Below are 20,714 nucleotides of genomic sequence, written 5' to 3' on the forward strand. Positions count from 1 at the left end.
AAAAATAAGAAGATGAGGTTGATAATTGTGGCTGGTGGGAGGATTGACTTGATGGGCAGAGGCCAGGAACCTTAACTAAGCTTGACCATCTCAGTCTTCATTTGTCACAAGTAACACAGAGGAGGAGGAGGAGATGCATCAGTGGGAGTGAAAACAGAATTGAGATGGGTTGGGAGCGGGTCCAAACAACATACTGTAAATAGTTAATGATGCCTTCACTGCTGAGGAAAAAACATGCGGCACAGTTGCTTGTAAAGTAAGCTGTCAATGGTCACAGCCTCTCCAGTCACACTATGTTCAATACACAAATCGGAAAAGGGAATGAAGTAAAATAAAACTCAAAGGCCCTCTCGTAGGACAGAGATCCTCATGTACGCGTACACACTCCCCGACCCCCACCTCTTGTGATATTGCTTATGAAGCAGTGCCAACATCCAGATCATCGCAGGGATTCAGGCCACGTATACAGTTAAACCCAAAAGATTCATGGCCTGGTCAGATTTTGAGATTCAGAGAACTAGAACAAGAGGAGACAAGAATACACTTTGTTAACTAACAGCTTCAAATTCCAAATAAATCATAGATCAACCAGTATTCCTTAACAAATTGCGTTCAAGAATGGTGCAAGTACTTTAATGGCATGGTTTATTTAATATCATGCATTCCTAGAACAAGAGAAAAATAAACACTGCGCTAGCTTGTTTTGTTTGTTAGTTTTTTTTAAAAGATAAAAAGTCTTGCTCAAAATTAAAGTTTAACGTAGGATTAATCAGGAGTGCAATTACAAAGTTTGGTAAGCTTGCAGTCACATTCTATAAAGCAGCCTGCAATTTTCAAACACTTTGAGGTTTGGCTGCTAATGAAATAGTTTTGGTTGCATTTTAAGGCTGCACTCCACCAAGGGTAAAAATAAGAGACCTTTTAAATTGCTATTGGGTGCTACAGACATGGCTGTAGCGAAAATACGGCCATCCAAGCTCCCATTTAATGCACACATGGTGTTGAGTGTGATAAACACACAGCAAACGGTAGTACTTCATGGGAGTTCATCATCACTGGAGTGAGAGAAACAGCAATGAGGCTTTTTTGGCAGATTTCCTGCTCATCCAGGGTTGACAAATTGCAGTGGCACTGTGTCACAGCTCCACTTTGAAGACACTTACAGTTTCATCTGTCATGATTTAGATCTCAGGCATACAGGAACCCCCAGCAGAAATATCCCTTACGCCTCTATTTGCATCAAACAACACAGCGCAATTAAAGTCTCGCTGAATAATTTTTCATACGAGGCATTTCTCGATCAATCAATGACTGACGTTTTCATGTGGAATAACCACAAATAGACTTGTACTAAGGCTGGAAAAATGCAAAGCGAGTAGGGATGCGTACCACAACTTGGCATTATAATGGCACCGTAATCGGACTGAAAAACTAAGTGGTGCTCTGTGCCTCGTTTCAGTGCTAAATTAGAGTATGCCAGCTGCAACAAGTGCTTGAAGGTGATATTGTGCAGGTAACTTGCAAGTAATGCAACAGAACACAGTCTGACGCCCCTTATAAAATGTATTCCCGACCTTAAGGTTGTAAACAGGTTTTCTATGCTCTAACTATTAAAATATTTCATTTATAAACAAGGAGTCCTACTTTGTGGAAATTCACTCATTACTGTTGGGTACAGGACCAATTAACCGTGAGAAACGAGAAATTACTAAATTTTGGATGACTATTCTGTTCAACTTGCACGTCAGATAATTCCATAAAAGTAAAAAGATGATGTTGTTGTTGTTGGACAAATTTGGTATGTTTTGCATTTTTTAGGTACGGGTTTGAGGACCCGTTAAATGTCTGCACCGTTTCAAAAGTACTTGTTTAATCGGCATTTGCAACACTACCTAAATTGCTCCAGTCGGTAAATGACCCAAATAAACAAACGGCGGTGGGCAAGTAGTGTCATGGAAAGGTTTCCTGCAATCGAGAGGCTTCTGTGGCAAATCAAAGGCTTAACATGTAAACATATTCTAATCTCTAATGCCACATACTAATCCATGAATTTGCCCACTGCTGATAATACGGATGAAACGCACTGCAGTATTTTTAAATGAAAACATCCTGTGGTCAAAAGCTACCAAGCAGTACAATTTCATTCAGTTCAGTATGGTTCACCAGTTAAGTTTTCGGAATGAAGGATTACCAAAACAACCAGACGGTTACCAAGCCCAGAGCTGCAAGGCTACACCACTTCATAGAAACGGGCAAATACACAACCACAACTCCATTTGTGTCGCATAATGTGTTTAACAATGACAGCTTTTCTGCATGCCGGCTACGACACGTAGCGCCAGTGTACAACCTGATTAGTTTCACTGTTCCTGAGAGAGAAATTTAGAGTAACTAAGTGACAAAATGTGATGACGTCATATAAATTTAATCATTAAAAATAATCGTCAGAAACTAACTGTCAAAATATGATTGATGACTTGACACATCAGATGACATCATTTTTTTAAACTGTGAGTAGAGAGGTCTTAGAGGGCTGCGGAAGGGGAGGGGGTGTGGGCGAGATTCTTGGGGGGTGATGTGTGTGTGTGTGTGTGTGTGTGACTCTTGGGTGTGTGCGGTATATATTATGAATAAGGTGGGCCTCGTTTTCCCACGGGAGAAGACAATGTGCTTGTAGTTTTAAAAAACATATCTGATGGGGGTGTTTTTTAGGAAACTATAATCAATAGCGGGGGCCTCATGGTTCACATGAGATCGTTTTAATAGTCGCGCCATTTTTGTGGGAGACACCTCTCACTGGCTGTGGAGGGAAGGGGAGGGGGTATGTGGGGGCATTCTGGGTTTAGTGTATGGAGTCTCTCAAGCAGAAAGAATGGTGGGGGTCTCATGTTTCCTGGGGAACAGGATCTGCTTGGGGCGATGAAGAAACATATCTGATGGGGGTGTTTTCTGGTAACTATGATCATTAGGTTGGGGCCCCGTGGTTCACATGAGATCATTTTAATACTCGCGCCATTTTTGTAGTAGATGAGGATTTCCTGGGCGTGATCTATGGGGGTCTCTCAAGCAAAAAGAAAGAATGGTGGGGTGCTGTCTCGGGTGTGTGAAATATATAATATCAATAGGGTGTCTCGTTTTCCCACGGGAGAAGACAATGTGCTTGTAGTTTTAAAAAACATATCTCATGGGGGTGTTTTTTAGGTAACTATAATCAATAGCGGGGGCCTCATGGCTCCCGTGTCAATAGCGGGGGCCCATGGTTCACATGAGATCATTTTAATACCATTTTTATAGTAGATGGGGGTTTCTTTGGACTGATCCGTGGCGGGGTCTTTTTTAGCTAGCTCTAATCAATACTAGGGGCCTCATGGTTTGTATAAAAAAGACAATGTGATTGAGGCTTTAAAAAACATATCTGGCACTTAAACATTCCTCCCCTATTGTATAAAATGGTATAAAAGGCAGGTGTCGACGGTAGGTTTCCAGATCACTCGCAAAAATCAGCGAACAACGTCAAGACAGAGAGTTTGAACACAGAGCCTGGAGACGACTACAAGACATCGGACATTGACATGGGCTGTTGCATGTACGTAAGTTTCATATTGTATATAATTTATCTAGGGTGTTTAGCCTGAAAGGTAAATTTTTTTTTCTACTTACAGGAGAGCTGCATCTTCACCAATTGAAGGTACGTTTTCAAATCATGTAGCTGAAAGAAATTTCTTTTAGAGGTTTATGTTTCTCAGGGTGCGTGTGTGTGCGTGCCTGTGTGTGTGCGTGCCTGTGTGCGTGCGTGCCTGTCTGCCTGTCTGCGTGTGTGTGTGTGTGTGTGTGTGTGTGTGTGTGTGTGTGTGTGTGTGAGTGCGCATGTCTCTCTACCTCTGAGAGAGAGAGAGAGAGAGAGAGAGAGAGAGAGAGAGAGAGCCAGGATGTTGATTATATAATATATATTGGGGAAAATAAAATAAATTGAGTATGTTTGATTTCCAGTGATCGATCTGACTTCACCGCCACCAGTGGCCCTAGTGTCACCGGTCCAAAACCCAATGCAGGGATTTAATGTGGACTTTATAACGCCTCAAAACCAGGCACAAGGTAAACAATCGTGTGTAGGTTTAGTTTAATACAGGATGATGTCGGGAATTAGCTCTTTATGTTTTGTGTAAATGCTGATGACTAACAAGATCCTCTCTGACACAGGATTTGCAGAGGGCGATCGCTCTACGATAGACGGGGGAGTTTGGGGACAGACTTCGGGATTCGTGGAAAACACTTTAACACCGCCGGTCCAAAACCCACTGCATTTTATTGTGGGGTTTACAAGTCCAAACTCAAGTCACGGTAAGTTAAACAAATGTGTGTCGGTTTTAATGAATTCATATTTATGTCAACAATTATCTCTGTATGTACTGTGTAAATGTTGATGAATAACAGAGTCTGCTCTGTTATAGGGATTGCGCCACTGACCCCCTCAACGCTGGATGTGACAGAGGGAGAAAACGACACAGAATTCGAGGAAAACACAGCAGAGTCCGATGTGGGACAAGAAACGGGACAGGAGGAGACATCTGACGCTGGAGTCTACAACCAGGAAAGATTTCATTATTTTCCAGATAGTGAAAGTGAATATGTTGACATGCAAGCTCTAAATCAGAGGGATATAGTCTCAGACAATGATGGAATTGAAACAGTGGATTTCAACACCTCTGTGCTAATTGTCGAACAAGTGTTCAGAAGATACATGTATGATATAGCATGTTTAAATCGCCGCATGATTGAGAATATATATAATCAACTTAGACAGAACGTTAGACGCAGGCATTCTGTCAATTCATATTCAGCTAACGCTAGACGTGCCACTCGTGAACAAAGAACACTGCCACAAAGAGTCCATCGCAGGTTGCAATTTGAAGACTAATTTTTGATCGGGTGATAAAGACAAATGGCTGAACCAGATCACAACAATTCCCCTGAAATTAGAGAGCATCTCCTCCACTTGATCTCTGAGATAAACCGAGAAAGATCCGAAGGCGGGGCTAATCAGGGTTCTCCCCGAAACAGTCCAATTCTGCCTCAGCATGATTCACCTGAAAGAGGGGGAGAAGTTTTTCTTCCATCCCCTGATGAGCTAATTTCCTTGCTCCAAATGTACAGATACCCCTGCCCCGTTCCGCATAGCAGTGCGGAATCAGATCACAACAATTCCCCTGAAATTAGAGAGCATCTTCTCCAGTTGATCTCAGAGATCAACTGTCAAAGATCTGAAGGCCGGGCTAATCAGCCTTCTCCCCAAAATAGCCCAATTCAGGCTCGGCATGATTCACCTGAAAGAGGGGGAGAAGTTTTTCTTCCATCCCCTGATGAGCTAATTTCCTTACTCCAAATGTACAGATACCCCTCCCCCGTTCCTTCGCCCGTATCGCAAAGCAATGTTGACTCAGGACCTTGGTCTCCATCAGACAGTCAGTGTTGTGATGCACTCAACAGTCAAATAGATGACCCGTGGTCTCCATCAGACAGTCAGTGTTGTGATGCACTCAACAGTCAAATAGATGACCCGTGGTCTCCATCAGACAGTCAGTGTTGTGATGCACTCAACATTCTGGAAAGAGGCCATCAGGTGGGGGGTGGGGGCGAGGGTGAACAGACAGAGAGCGTCATCAATCAGAGTAATGAGGGTCAATCCACATCTATGGGGATAAACAACACAAATAGTGCGGCTGTTAATGTTCCAGCACCTTGCACTAGTGATGACATGCATGTCACAAACCGTGAAAGATTTAATAATGTTGAGATTCGCTCTTTCCTTCGCTTTCCACCACCATCTGCAATTCCCAATTTTCGTGAATTTTATTTGAATGTCACAAATGGTTTTCGCGATAGGATTTCAAGCATGATTCACAGAGCTGATGTCCAGCCAAATGACGTTATCCAAGTTAATCTGCGTGCTGATCGTTTGCAAGACGATGTCTCAATGAGCGTGCGTTATGGAGAGGGGACAGTGTCACAATTACAGGAACTTTTAGACAGATTAGTCCAGAGTAATATGTCTGTTTTCACCGATGGATCGCTTGAGCTAATTGTCAATTTTGTGAAGGCTCCGCGGGGAGGGGGTAAGAGACGAATTGAATCATGTCTTGCGAGCGAAATTGTGAAGAAAAAAGCACGACATTTATTTGTACTCCCCAATCCCGATCAAACATGTTTTGCTGTAAATCTGGCATTACTGACAAATCCGAAGTTGACGATGATGGAAGCCATAAAGGCAGGCTGGGACATCCATACCAGAGCAGGTCTGACTGCTGATACAATGGTCACATTCGATGATGTTGTCAAATTTGAGGAGCTGTTAGCGTGTAAAATTGTTATCTTTTACCAAACGTCTGACAGAGAAAAAAACAACAACCTGGTTACATTTCAAACAGGAACACCCGAACGAGACACAATACGCTATCTGCTTTTACACAATAATCATTTTTACGGGATAAATAATATTAAGGGATTTCTAGGTGTGAAGTTTTTCTGTAAACATTGTCACACAGGGTATCAGTGTCAATATAAGCATTTCTGTGAAAAAAGCTGCAACATCTGTTGCACAGATTGTAAACAGGGTCCAATTCAAAAAACCTACTGTGCTGATTGCAATCGATTCTGTACAAATAGACAATGCTACGAACGACATCGCGAGAAAAAATGGCATCCGAAAATCAAAAAGATGGCCAGCATGTGTCAGACCAATAAAACATGTCCTAGATGTAAATCATTGTACTACACATCTATCAGAGATCCTAAAGAGCATACTTGTGCTATCAAGATGTGCACAATTTGTAAACAACCTAAAACAACATTGTCGTCTCGTAACAATGAGTTAGAGCAGACATCAGCTAATAACTCTATGATTGAAAGCGGCGAAGATAAACATGTCTGTTACATGCGTACAAAACCAATCAAATCTGAAAAAGAAATACATGAAAAAAAGATTGTATTTTTTGATTTTGAGACTTCTCAAACCACTGGAACCCATCTTCCGGTGCTTGTGGTGGCTCAGTCACTTAATGGTGAGCGCCGTGTCTGGAAGGGGCATTCATGCGCTTTAAAATTTCTTCTCCATTTCCGACAGAAAAAACATAAACAGACAACTTTCATTTCCCATTTTGGCAAAGGTTTTGATCATCATATCATCTTGAATGCTTATGTAACTCAAGGTTTGTCACCGTCTGTGATAGCACAAGGGAGTAAAATAATCCTGATCCTGGATAATGACTTTCAACTTAAATTTATTGACTCGTTCTCATTTATTCCTATCCCACTCAGAGACTTTTCCAAGGCGTTGGGATGTAAGACACAGCTTAAAAAAGGCTACTTCCCACACAGATTTACCGATCTTTCAAAAAATGGCTATAGAGGAAGCTATCCACCGGCCGAGATGTACTCACCTGACGAAATGAGTCCAAAACAAAGAGAGGATTTCCTTAACTGGTATCAGACTGTCAAAGATCAAGAGTTTGACTATGATGCAGAGTTAGTATCTTACTGTGAAAACGATGTTGAAATCTTAGCCGAGGGTGCAAGCAATTTCCGTAATGAATTCATAAAAACAACAGACTGTGATCCTTTTGACAGTGTGACCATTGCTTCAGCAGCTTTGAATGTCTTTCAAACAAAATTTTTAAAACCCAATACAATCGCGATTCCCTGTCCTAACAATTACAAAACAAACAGCAAGGCTTTCTCACATGCGTCTATACAGTGGCTTGAGTATGAGGCCTTCTCACGGGGGATTTCAATAAGACATGCTTTGAACGGAGGTGAAGTTAAATTTGGGCGTTATTCAGTTGATGGATATGGAGAGTTAAATGGAGGGAAAGTTGTCTTTGAATTTCTAGGCTGTTATTTTCATGGCTGTCCAAAGTGTTATATGGGAAGTGATGTTTCTCCATTGTCAAAGACTTGTTTTAGTGAGGTGTACTCTGAGACTTTGAAAAGGCTGGATCGATTACAAAACGATTACAAGGTGCAAACTGTGGTGATCAAGTGGGAACACGAATGGAGTGTACAGAAAAAAACAGACCCGAATGTTAAATCTTTCTTAGAGAGGTTTCAAGAACCAATTCCGTTAGATCCCAGAGCAGCCTTATATGGAGGCCGTACGGCTGCTATCCGTCTCCGCCATGTTGTCAGCCCAGGTGAGCGTGTAAATTACGTTGATTTCACATCGTTGTATCCGTTTGTAAATGCACATTTTCACTACCCATTAGGGCATCCGAAAATAATTCGAAAGGATTTTGACAGCATTGAAAATTACTTTGGATTAATACATGCTAAAGTTTACCCTCCACGTCAACTGTTTTTCCCTGTACTGCCTATTAGAAACGACAAAGGGAAATTAATTTTCACACTGTGTCGATTATGTGCACTCGTGAACAATCAAACTACTGACTGTACACACAATGATGAAGAACGGGCCCTCCAAGGGGTGTGGGTAACGATAGAAGTAATCGAGGCAGTGCGAAAGGGGTATTTTCTGGCTGAAATTTACGAAATATGGAACTTCGAAGAGAAATCAGATGTGCTGTTTAAAGACTATATCTACACTTTCCTTAAACAGAAGCAAGAGGCGTCGGGCTACCCTAGCGGAGTTGAAACTCTTCAGACTAAACAGGGTTACATCCGTGACTATAAAGAGAAGCAAGGTATCGATCTCGATCCGGAGAAAATTGTCTACAACCCCGCAAAAAGACAGATTGCCAAACTACTGCTAAATTCTCTCTGGGGAAAACTAGCACAAAGATCAAACCAGCTCTCAACCAGTCTGGTGAGCACACCGCAACGCTTTTTTGAATTTCTCTTTTCTAGCAAGTACGACATTTCACAGTTTCACTTCATAAATGACGATATTGCACTTGTTCAATGGCGCCATAATTCTAGGTGTGTCTTACCCCCAGGCGACGCAAATATTTTTCTAGCGGCGTTCACAACTTCTTATGCACGACTTGAACTTTACAAGCAATTAGATTTGCTCCAAGATCGTGTTCTGTACTGTGACACTGATTCTATCGTTTACACAAGCAGCCCCTCTGATCAATATAACCCTCCACTCGGTAATTATCTCGGAGATTTGACATCAGAATTAGATCATGGAGACTACATATGCAATTGGAGCGCTGCGGGTCCCAAATCGTATGCCTATCTCACACAACAGGGTAAGGTGACTTTACGTGCTAAAGGGATTACACAAAATTATGAAAACTGTAAAAAAATTAACTTTGACAGCCTCACAGATCTGGTAGAGGGATATCTCAGAGAGCCGGACAATCGGCGTGAAATCTCTACACATTACAATAAAATTACTCGCAATATGAAAGCCTTTGAACTCACTAATAAACAACGCATAATCAACTTCGCAGTTGTCTATGATAAAAGACGACTCCTTGCAGATGGAAAAACATTACCATTTGGTTATTAGTTCCAGGATGAAACGGCAGCAATTTCTGAAAAGGACTGTGTAGATTTATGACGGTTTGACCTGATGACTTTTCTACCCAGACCTTTTTAGAATTATATCATTGTTTTGTAATTCTATTCTGTTTTTTATATTTTTTATCATGTATTCTGTGTTTTTCTTGAAGATGTATTCTGTATTTTTAGTCATGATGTAATCTGTAGTAAATCATATATGCACATATGCTATATCAATAAACCCTTCTTCATTTGTTTGTGTTTACATCTTGATGTCTGTGAATAAAATCAGTGTTCTGGTTATTTAGGTTGCCAGTTTACAGAAACAGCAGATGCGTAACATGGAAGAAGTATATTTTGATCCTCGTTTCAAACTTCCATTCACCGCTCTCCTTGTAGGGGCAAGTGGAAGTGGGAAGTCGTTCTTTGTGAAACATGTACTCCAAAATATGAAGGATACTTTTTCCAGAGTTCCCGATCGAATCATCTGGAGCTATTCATCCTACCAACCCATGTATGATGAATTGGCTAGAGATGTAAAGATTAAATTTATTGAAGGAATCCCTGACTCTTTGACGGATGAAAATATTTTTCCATCAAATCAGCACAGTCTTTTAGTTGTCGATGATTGCATGGACGTTGGGGCGAATCATGATGAATTAATGAAGGCATTTACAATGTATAGACATCATCGAAAATTATCTGTAATCTTTCTAGTTCAAAACTTGTTTCATCAAGGAAAACATAGCAGAACTATTAGTTTAAACACTAATTATATGGTCCTTTTCAAATCGCCTCGTGATAAACTGCAGATTAGAATTCTGGCTCAGCAAATGTTCCCCGGACGAAGAGAATATTTTCTTCAGAGTTTTAATGACGCGACTAAAGACCCCTACTCATATTTAATCGTGGACTTAAGACCCGACTGTCCAGAACATTTCCGACTGAGAAGCGGCATACTTCCACACGAGTGGCCTGTAGTGTATCAGTATAAAAAGTGATTTAAACCATGTCAAAGCGGATTAAAAGAAACCTCCCCATTTTAAAAGCCCTGCTCAGTCTAAAACCAAAAGAGAGACAGAGCCTTCTTAGCCATGCATCGAAAGATCTCGTCCTGGCAGTCTGTGAGATAGCTTTGAATGTTTTGAAGGGGAACATCCCACTATCCTCCGAGCAGTACAGTAGGTTAAAAAAGCAGAAAAAAATCATCAAACTCTTTGCTAACCGTAAAACTGCCATAAAACATAAGCGTAAGGTGTTGACACAGTCCGGTGGTTTCCTTGGGGCGTTATTAGGAGCAGCAATCCCACTCCTAACCAGTTTGTTTACCGGTGGGAGATAGACACAGACCATCGTCATGGCGTCATTTAGTAAAATGTACATGATTTCCCCCCATCAACTAGAGACTTTAACCCAGAAGAAGACGCATGCAGAAAACATCAGCGAGAAAGCTCAGCATGTTTTGGAAGAGAAAATGGAACGTCTGTTAAAACAACCTGGACCGGCATACAGCAAGTCACTACATTATAACGATCTACTTGAAAAATATCTGGCCTTACTCAGAAAGGAGGAGAGTCGCAGTCGTGAAATACTTTTGAAACTACCTACTACACCCACAGAGAAAGGAGGTGAAGATGTAGGTGACTATGTCAAGGTTGAAGAGGAAGAACGTCCTGACAACATTGAAAAAGAGATTTTAGACAACATAGGATCACGCAATCGGAAAAATGCGGCATATATTCTACAGAAGCTTCGTAATTCAGACCTTCTAAGATGGAACCGTTCAGGCGAGATAATTGTGCAGGACAACCTCATTAAAGGGTCTCATATTTTCGATTTAATGAAAACTCTGACAAACCGTCGATTCCACGGACGGACCGTACCTCGCGGATGGGATACATTTTTAAAAACAATTTCTGAATTAAATATTCCAATCACAACTGTTATGAACACTCACGCACGCGAGCAATTACGACTTAAACCCTCCAATACCACGAGTGAACCTCGCCCTCAGATACGTCGGAGTAAGAGAAAACGCGGGGGGAAAAAATCTGGGGCGGCATCACCGTTAGACAGAGATTATGACAGTCCGAATCTCGTTCATCAACTGTATACACCTACAGCGTCTGAATGGCGATTGTCTACACCGATCCCCTCCAACTGGTTAGATTTCACTCGATACAAATGAATTCATGCAGACTGTATGTTTTTTTTTTTACCAATAAAAATTTATTGGGAATTATACATCGGAGTAAGAGCATTTATTCAGAACAGATATAACACTCATTAAATAGTTTTAAAGAGCATGCTTTCTGATTACAGGTTTTAGCGGTCTTCACATGTGAAATACATTTAACATTTTTCTTGACAAACTTGGTGACAAGAGCATCATTCTTTTTTAAATTATCAGAATACAGCCTCATTACTTCTTGAAAAGAGAGTCCTTTAAAGCGTTGACAGAGGAAAAAAATAACATGGGCGCCACAAGTCGAAGAGTTGTCATCTTGTACTTGGAGTTTGTTGTAGCGTATTTCATGAGAATTTCTAGTGAGGAAAGTTATAAAACTTTCAGGATAAAATATAAAATCCGGTTCATGGCCATAGCTGTCGAAGAAGCATGATTTGTCTTGTTCAGCTTCAATAATCATCCCCACCCAGTGTTCACCCTCACGGGTTTGGTCATGGGTGTTAACGACGAGATAGCACGGTCGTTTATCAATCTTAGTTGGCAGTAAATCACTAGGCCAAACCCCTCCAAACGTCTCGCCCAAGATCGGTCTCAGGATAGAATCTATTTGATGGTTGTTCATTTCTCCAGTTTTAGTAGTCGATCAGAACCTGACGCTTCGAGTTTATCTCTATGACACTGTCGTAACAAGCGTACACAATCAATGTCATAGTTCTCGGTAACGCCATTCTGAATCTTAAATCCAAACGGCATGTTCCATGTAGCGCAGGAGAGAGAGCTTCAGCGTCCATTTCATCGTCTCTTGACAGATTGAACAGAAACAGTGAGTAACCATTTTCAAAGTTTTCGCGGTCAATACTCAGGGGAGCGTCTCTGAGGTGTCTGTTTGTTCCCAGATAGAGATTGTAAAATTCGCGAACACTCTGATGTGTATTAAAGTTGGGTTGGTAAGGTTTCGCCGGGATAAAGCGTGAATTTACACTGAGAGAGAGGTATTCAAGATTTGCATGTTGGAACTTAAATGGGTTCAGCTCCCTTGCTCCGACAAATGCTCTGTGGTCGACAATTCCGACGACTATATATTTTGGAAGTCTACCCAGATACAAGTTGTCCTGTGAACATACACGTGACTGCGCTGGAATGCTAAAATTTTTAACAACAACACGACTTATCGGGTAAATTGCGTTGGATTTCATTAAAGCGGCTGAATGTCCTAGCATGACATCCGGCGAGACTTGCACCTTTTTCACAAAAATGCTAGCACTCAGAATGTTTAAATTGAACTCGTCAGCTGCAGCGGACATCAGTGTAAAAGCACTTTTAGCCTTTACAAGTTTCAATCGCACATCCACATTGTTTAGCAGGAGTCTTTCGGAAAAAAAAATGTCACTGTGCAGGGGACCAATTAACTCGAATGGTCGCGAACCACGAGTGAAGCTTGTACGCTTGATAAGGCCTTTGTTGGGGCCGCCAGGTGTCGTGTCAATTGAATCTAAATCATCGCCATCGTCTTTGTACCACAGACCTGCTGAAAACTGACTCTCCAATGTTTGTCGTGAAAAGTTGAGGAGGGTTTCAATAATAGATCTGTAAGGATGAGTTGCGGATGAAGAGCTAATGAGAACATCGTTCAGACTGACATCTACCTGTGAAAATATAGTATTTAGAGGGTACTGTATTATTCCACAGTTATCAGCATTTCCGAGATTAGTCCCATCGGCGTTTGTAATCTTGAGGCGTAAATAGAGTAGTGTTGAGTTTAGATCTAGATAGAAACTCCCGTTTCCAGGTATCAGGAAATCTAACACTTCTTGATCAGCAATAGAGTTCAAAGGATGGATCTCTACATAATTGGTCTGATCTATAGATAGCTGTGTCATCGGAGGAGCAAAGAGGTCGAGCTCTGATTTGGTGCACTCTGACGAGAGGTGATGTGTAAGAGACATGGTTAAAATATATCCCCTCCGCCTCGTTGACTTTTAACTTTCCGGTGTATTTTCGATGAGGTTTTACGTTTCTTTTTTGGTATAGCGTGTGATAATGCTGCTAGAGCTCTTTTTCCTCTTCCACGTGCTATTCGTAGTAGTCCCGATCCGTCCTGAGTTTCGTCACGTCGACGATTGGCAATATGGCTGGTTACAGCTCCAACAACATCAGATGCTATCCCTCTCACAGCAGATTTCAAATGTGGCCTGGCAATATTAGCTCCACGTTTAAGAAGAGGCAAGACGAATCTGAATGCCCTACTCAGCATAGAACCAAATCCCCTGCCGTAAAGAACCGGGGCACCAACAAATCCGTTGAGTGATCCGCCTCCAGCCTGATTCACATAATAATCCACAAATCTTTGCGAATTCATTCTGGGTTATTCTGTTGAATTCAGATCAAGATCTTTGATACCGGTCTAAAGTGTAGTTTGCAGATGGTCTTCCCGTATGTGAATCGAATCGGGGTATTTAAATCTGTTTTTAATTCAATCTGGATATCCTGTATGCGCTGTTTATTGACAGGAACGTAGTGTAAGCGGTTGTAGGAGAAAGTGATCAGGTCACCGTAAGATCCTTCCTTTTTAACAATTCTTAGAAGGGGAACAACATAGTCTCCGATATGTTGTGCTTCCACAATATTGGTATAGACGAAAAAATTATATTGACCGCCGTTAATATCGCAGGGATATTTACTCACGGGATTTCCTTCTGTTTTAATCCATTGACCGGGTTCAAAACCCAGCATGTAGGACAGCGGCGCTTCGAACTTGATAGAATATTTAGCACTCCCTAATATATAAATTCTTCTGTTTATAGAATTGTAATGAAAAATTAGATCAATGTTTACTGACTTAAATAAAGCATTTATCTCCCTCAGTATTAGATCAATGCTGTCATAATGTCCCCTAGGAATTTTCATATACATTGGAGGATTCGCTGGCTTCGAATGATCCAATAATTCATAACCATTCTCACCCCCACGTATATTATTCCATGTATGACAATACATAATTTCAGCTAAAGCGACCTCGTAAGCTCCATCCAGCTCTATAGGTTGTGACAATGTTGTCATATAGTTCGAGCTGGTATTGCTCGGGAAAATGTCATTACAGGCATTCGACGGTAGTGTCACGTAGAAAGACTCTCGTCCTGTCATTGTGCTGTTTCCTGGTCTTTCTTGTTTCTCTTCTTCCTGAGCTCAACGACCTCGTTAGCAGCTAGCCAAGAGTCGAACTGACGAGGCCATCCTTGCCACCGGACTAAAACCATCTTCTGACCATTTTTAATTTTCCGGTCTAAAATTTCTTCTATGCGGAAAAGAGTGTCAGAACCAATTATCACTTTCTGCAGTTCTGGTTCATAGAATGTTCCATTCAGAATTTCACCTCTTATATCCCTTAATTTATAAACAGGGGGGACTCTGGGGATACGTTCGTTCACTATAAAATATTCATCGCTGAATGACTGTTCATACATTTTATCAAATACTCCACGGTATTTTGAAATCCGTACAATGTCTCCTTCTTTGAATTTAAATACGGATGGTTTTGCGCTCAGAGATAGTGTCCCATATAAATTTTCAAACACTTGCGAGGTCTTGCTAGGGGTTACCTCCGCAGGTTTCATTTTTATTCCACTATGATAACTGTTGTTATAGCTATCGAGTAAATCTTGAATTACGTCTATATACCTACGAGTGTTTTTTGCAGTGAAGTACCGCCACATTTTTCCCTTCAACGTACGGTGAAATCTTTCCACCACTGATGCTTTCAGTTCACTTCCTGTTGCAAAGTGTTGAATGTTGTACTTCATCATTAGTTTTTCAAAGAGTCGATTAAAAAATTCTTTCCCTGAATCCGTTTGAATTTTAGCCGGAATACCACTCTGGTCTAAAATTGAAGCAAAAGCCTTTGCAACTTCAAAGGCTGTCTTGTTTTTCAGTGGTCGTGCATAAGCTTTCTTGGAAAATACATCTATTACTGTAAGCAGGAATTTAAACCGATCATTGTCTTTAGACAGAGCACTCATATCACAAAGATCGGCTTGAAATTGATACAAAGGACGAGGAACAAAAACACGATTTCTAGCATAAGTTTTTCGTGCCGTTTTGTGTAAGGTATATGCATCCTGAGCTGACAACCAGTCTCGCACTTCATCCCCGCTAACTTTTTTTCCCGTCTGCTCTTCGACAGCCTTTTGAAGTCTTTCAACCCCACCATAAGATCCAGCTCTTGCAGGATCATAATATATACTCTTCAGCATGCGTTCTGTCTTCTTTGAAGCCATGTCTACTAGTGAACAGAAAAGATCATACGACAATGTTTTGACTTCGACTTTATTGATGACCACACATGATTAGTGATTACACAGTTAGTGATTACAATACATGTTTTATATTAAATCAAAAAAACAAAAAATCTTTTTTTTTTTTTTTTTTTCAAAATTGAAGCGTGTAAAGCATGTAATACATTTAGCAACTGATCAACATCAACTTTATCTCCATTCTTCAGTTTACACACCGCTACATCGACTACATAGGTATACAAGACGTGCATGAGACTAGAGTTGAGACTACACACAGAAATATTCCCGATAATGCCCCGTAATGTTGCTTCAAAACCATCGCTGTTTAAGTCTGACCCGAGATACACCAGATTCTCCCAGTGGTCTAAAGGACCCTTATCCCTTACAATGGCCATCACTCTTTCAAAACGCTCCAAGTCTTTTGTATCGACATCCCCGCTTGCCAGATATAACGATGCATCATTGATCCGATTAGCAATTGCATGTTTTAAAAGAAAACTGTCAACTGGTTTAGGGGGTGGTTTAAAATAATAATTTCCCATTTTGATGAATCAAGGATTCCAGAAACCGAGGAAACGCTGCAGCAGATCTTCCCTATCCGTGTCGTCTTCTATGTAGGCGCGCCTGATCTCTGCAACTTTCTCCAGAATGTTTTCTTCAGGCTTCAGATCGTAAAGAAAAGCCTCCGCTGCTCCTTCCACTCTAGCATCCAGTATGTCTAACCCAAGTAATTCCAGTGTATACTTGAGAGCTGGAAGAAATTCCCATGTCATCAGATTCTCTGTTAACAGTTTAAAGTTAGTGTTGAAATATCCAGGTTCTGGAGGATAGAGACAGGGATGCTGACGTTGAGAAGGGTGATCGACTTCACAGCCGTAACAGTCTTTTTTTATCTGCTCCTGCACCACCACTTGCACGGCGCTAGCCACGCACGCCTTTACAGTGTCTAGAAATCCGCCACTCGCCGCTATCGGAGACTGAGGCGCGGGCGAGTCTGGAGGCGTCAGGACCGCTTTGTGTGCTCCTATGGTGTAGACTGGAGCAGGCGCTGCCTCTTCCCCGCTGTCATTATCCCCCCAGTATGGACAGTAGGATGGAGGTCCGCATGGTAGCTCGCCATGGCTCTGTCCATTGTCGAGGGATTGGGAAAAACAACCGACTGTATACATCGGTGAGCCTTCTGGCACCTCTCGCTCAGTCACCTTGGGTGGAGAACCGGAGCTGGCTATGGATCCTCCAGTGATCCGACCAGGGGTGAGCGCTATGTCCCCCTTCACCATGCACGCGTAGGGATCGGTCTGGTACTCTTGCGCTTCACACGTCGTGACAAGGGTCGAATCATTCTCATGATAGCGGTGGAAAAGTGGCCTATACATCTCAGCGTGTCCTGAAGATGTCTGAGAAATGTTTGACAGCCAGTTGAGAAGCTCTTCATCCCGGATTTCATAGCTGCTGCAGCTGGTGCTGCTGCTGCCGACGTTGTTTCCAGCAAGAGAGGTCAGAGCGTTGTCCGAGGAAAAATCAGCCATGATGAAGTAAAGTACTTTCTCTATTCCCACTTCTTCTGTATTTATATTTTAAAACGAGTGGGTGTGTCTGGTAGGCCGGTCTGAGAGGCGTGTCTTGTAGATGGAGGGCCTAGTGGGAGGCGGGTCTGGTAGGAGGGTTCTGGTGGGAGGGGTCAGAGAAGCAGGACTGGGAGGTCTGTGTAGAAGGCGGAGACCCGCATGCGTGATTACGCGGAATCAGTCTCCAATTCAGAAACATAGCCTCTCCTGGCCAATCCATCAGCCTCCAGTTCTCTGTCAAAAACGGGGTTCAGATTTATCCGCCTTTTAACACTAGCCAGCCTCTGTCTTCCAACACCGCCTTCAGCTCGAGTGGTTAACCTCTTCTCCAGCAGGTCATGCCTCCGCTTCACACTATCTTGAGTGAAAAACAAACTCATTTCTTTCAAGAGATCACCCAGCTTTGGGAAGTCTTCCACCTTGAACGCCAGGTGAATTGGGAAATGCCGCTCTTTCTCCATAACAGTTCTTGGTCTGACACTATTAGCATCAGAGGAGCCATATCTCACCAGCAGCCAGATGTGTGATCTCGAACAATCGACGAAAAAAGATCCCTCCCCTTCACGCTGTAGCGAATCCGTTCTCACCGCTACACTTGGCGGCATTCTCGTAAGTCCTACTTCCCCTTCATCATGCACATGCTGCATGTAATCGATGAAATCTTGAATGGAGCTCTTCAGTTTTTCAAATTCAGTAGAATAAATTCTCAGCTGCGTAACCTCTGGTTCCATATATTCATAACTGTATAGATCCACAAAGGGAACTACTCCCATACCTCTAAACTCACTAACCACCAGACGTCCCCCGTCAAGATGCAGACTCTTTTTCCTGAACACAGCCATTTTTTTTTTTTTTTTTTTCTCCAGCAGTCACTCATAGTCTGACTGAAACACTCCTCGTTATATAAGACATCTCATATATTTCCACACCCCCCTCACCACCTTAACCACGCCCATCAACCCTCCTCTAGAATAATAGCCACATTCTAATGTAAATAACAAAGTCACGCCTCTTCCTTTTCCCCACACCCCCTCACCACGCCCCTCCCAAATGATGTCATCTGATGTGTCAAGTCATCAATCATATTTTGACAGTTAGTTTCTGACGATTATTTTTAATGATTAAATTTATATGACGTCATCACATTTTGTCACTTAGTTACTCTAAATTTCTCTCCTGAGTCATTTTACATGAGTCAGAACAAAATCATTCATAGCATCAGTGATTCTTCTTCTCTCGGAAATGAGTTGCAACCACACAATTTCACCCACTGATGACAGTTTGAAGGCTGCAAATGTCACTAGGCTGGGCTAAATGCGCATTTGTTTTTCCCCCTACTGCTCAACTATTTTTTAATTGTGTGATTTATCATTTGCTTTTTAAATGAGTCTGCAGGAAGCAGTGTGAAGCTGGGCGTAGCCTTTATGATTGTGGGTTTTTTTTTTTTTCCCTCACAATGGACGAGTTGATCATCCACAAAGCAAACAAACTACGTTTGGCTTGTTGCTGCTTCGCTTACTGTTGTGTGTGTGTTGGTGTCAGGAGTGTGAGTTTCAAAATGCTGTTAACTGTCAAAACTAGTAAAGAAGAAGACAAGCTTCCGGCTACAAACGAAGCTACCTGCACTGAAAACTCAAAGAAAGAGACACAGGCGCCCTCCAACATAGTCTTAGTTGGCTATCATCCACTTTTACCTCAGTGGAGCCCCTAAACCCAAATGCCCCGAACGTCAAACAATTTGGGGGGTTCGACCAACATTTAGTTCAATCACATTCATCATCATATGTCACCTCACACAAGAAGCTTTTTTTGTGATGCCTTCAAAAAAAAGAAAAAAGTCTCATGACAACCATAAAGCAGCAGTGAGGTTTGACTATGCACTGCAGGACGAATGATTCAGTTCAAAAGTGAGCAGCTCGACTTGATCAGGGATCAGACTTGAAACAGGCTTAATTGACACAGCTTGTCAGAATTGCTCACCTGAGGGTGAAGATCTGCACAGAGGAAAGTGTCGACAGAGCCAGAAAAGCCGAGACGGTTTCTCTCTGACGGATGGGTTTGGAGGGCACCATGACCAAAAAGTTACCGTCAAGCTTCAGCTCCGATAACGGCTGGAAGAGCCTGACGCTCCCAATGCGTTGCATGGCTGTGTGACCAGCAGAGTAGCCCATCGGACCGTGCTGCTCCGTGCGAATCGCACTGCCTTTCCTGGAGTCTTCGGCACTACAGTCCCCACTGTTAGTGGTTTGAACCATGTAATAGAGCTCCACAGGGGTGCCCTGGGCCTGCTCGGACACTCTCTGCCGACCTGGCCTGACAGTGGGTGGGCTGAACCAGCTGGCAAGAGGCTCGAGTTCCGCAACGCAAATCCCGAGTTCACCTTTCAGCCTACATGTCCCCCGTACCTCTTGGGTCTCATGGAAGGCAAACATCCTGATGCAGGGCAGCTTTTGGATGGCGCTGTAGTCATCCCAGTCCCTCCCTGCTATGTAGAATAACACTTGGACCTTGGGCCAGCTGGGGTGAATCCTCTCATTGATGATATAAGTGTGAACCTTCCAGTTGAACGTAAAGAGCGGCGACAGTGACGCCGATGTTGGCTCTGATGGTGAAATGAAAGTGTGCTGGTTGAACGGCCCGGGCTGTGTTTGCAGCATCTCCAGCGGGACCGGCTGTTGGACCGATAGCGGCCCATAGCTAGCATTGACAGAGGGCATGTGGCGAGCCTGGTGGATGAAGAAGGACTCAGTGCGGGCCTGCAGGCTGGAATTCCTCATTAAATCCTGGTTTGCCTCCTGTAGGAAGAAAGCTGACTCAGCATTAAGGATCCGGTAGCTGACAGGCAGATAGATTGGCATCGGGGTGTACCTCTGCAGACCCTCCAGGATCACCTTGCTGTCTACCACTGAAACAGAGAAAAGACACACAAACGGAATAGAGGTTATCTATTGTTCCTTATTTCGGAACGGATATAAAAAATGATGCAAGACATGTTTTTACTGTGCTTTTACCTAAAACAGTCATTTTCTAATCTTATCAGCAAAGCCCCAGCCAGCCATGAAATTAAAGTGTAATGCAAGGAAAGGGAAACCTAACTCACACCCTTGTGAGGAACAATTCACGTATACCGTAACATTTGCATACGTTCCCTGCAACCTGAGGCTACCACATATTTTATTAATTCGTCTGCACAAGGTTAAATAGCTT

At 42.4% G+C, this 20,714-nt stretch overlaps 2 protein-coding genes across 4 annotated transcripts; one reads left to right on the forward strand and one right to left on the reverse strand.

The window, feature by feature from the left end:
* Positions 1 to 2,850: 2,850 nt before the first annotated feature.
* On the forward strand, positions 2,851 to 18,667 carry LOC129174692 (uncharacterized). 3 transcript variants are annotated; one of them, XM_054766483.1, is made up of 5 exons: positions 2,851 to 3,590; positions 3,663 to 3,688; positions 3,991 to 4,095; positions 4,201 to 4,341; positions 4,452 to 18,667. In XM_054766483.1, the coding sequence occupies exon 5, from the start codon at positions 4,943 to 4,945 to the stop codon at positions 9,464 to 9,466; it is 4,524 nt and encodes a 1,507-aa protein (XP_054622458.1). In that variant the 5' UTR covers positions 2,851 to 3,590; positions 3,663 to 3,688; positions 3,991 to 4,095; positions 4,201 to 4,341; positions 4,452 to 4,942; the 3' UTR covers positions 9,467 to 18,667. The 3 variants fall into 3 exon arrangements, with proteins under 3 accessions (XP_054622458.1, XP_054622457.1, XP_054622460.1); XM_054766482.1 differs by having other exon boundaries at positions 2,851 to 3,586; XM_054766485.1 differs by lacking the exons at positions 2,851 to 3,590; positions 3,663 to 3,688 and having other exon boundaries at positions 3,911 to 4,095.
* On the reverse strand, positions 18,569 to 20,412 carry LOC129174691 (transmembrane protein 132C-like; the record flags this gene model as incomplete). The annotated part of the gene is made up of 2 exons (XM_054766481.1): positions 18,569 to 20,302; positions 20,376 to 20,412. Coding segments are annotated over 2 exons (856 nt in total), but the record flags the coding sequence as incomplete, so codon positions are not given.
* Positions 20,413 to 20,714: the final 302 nt, after the last annotated feature.

The sequence above is a fragment of the Dunckerocampus dactyliophorus genome, unplaced genomic scaffold, assembly GCF_027744805.1.
Source record: "Dunckerocampus dactyliophorus isolate RoL2022-P2 unplaced genomic scaffold, RoL_Ddac_1.1 HiC_scaffold_156, whole genome shotgun sequence".
Taxonomy (NCBI): Eukaryota; Metazoa; Chordata; class Actinopteri; order Syngnathiformes; family Syngnathidae; genus Dunckerocampus; species Dunckerocampus dactyliophorus.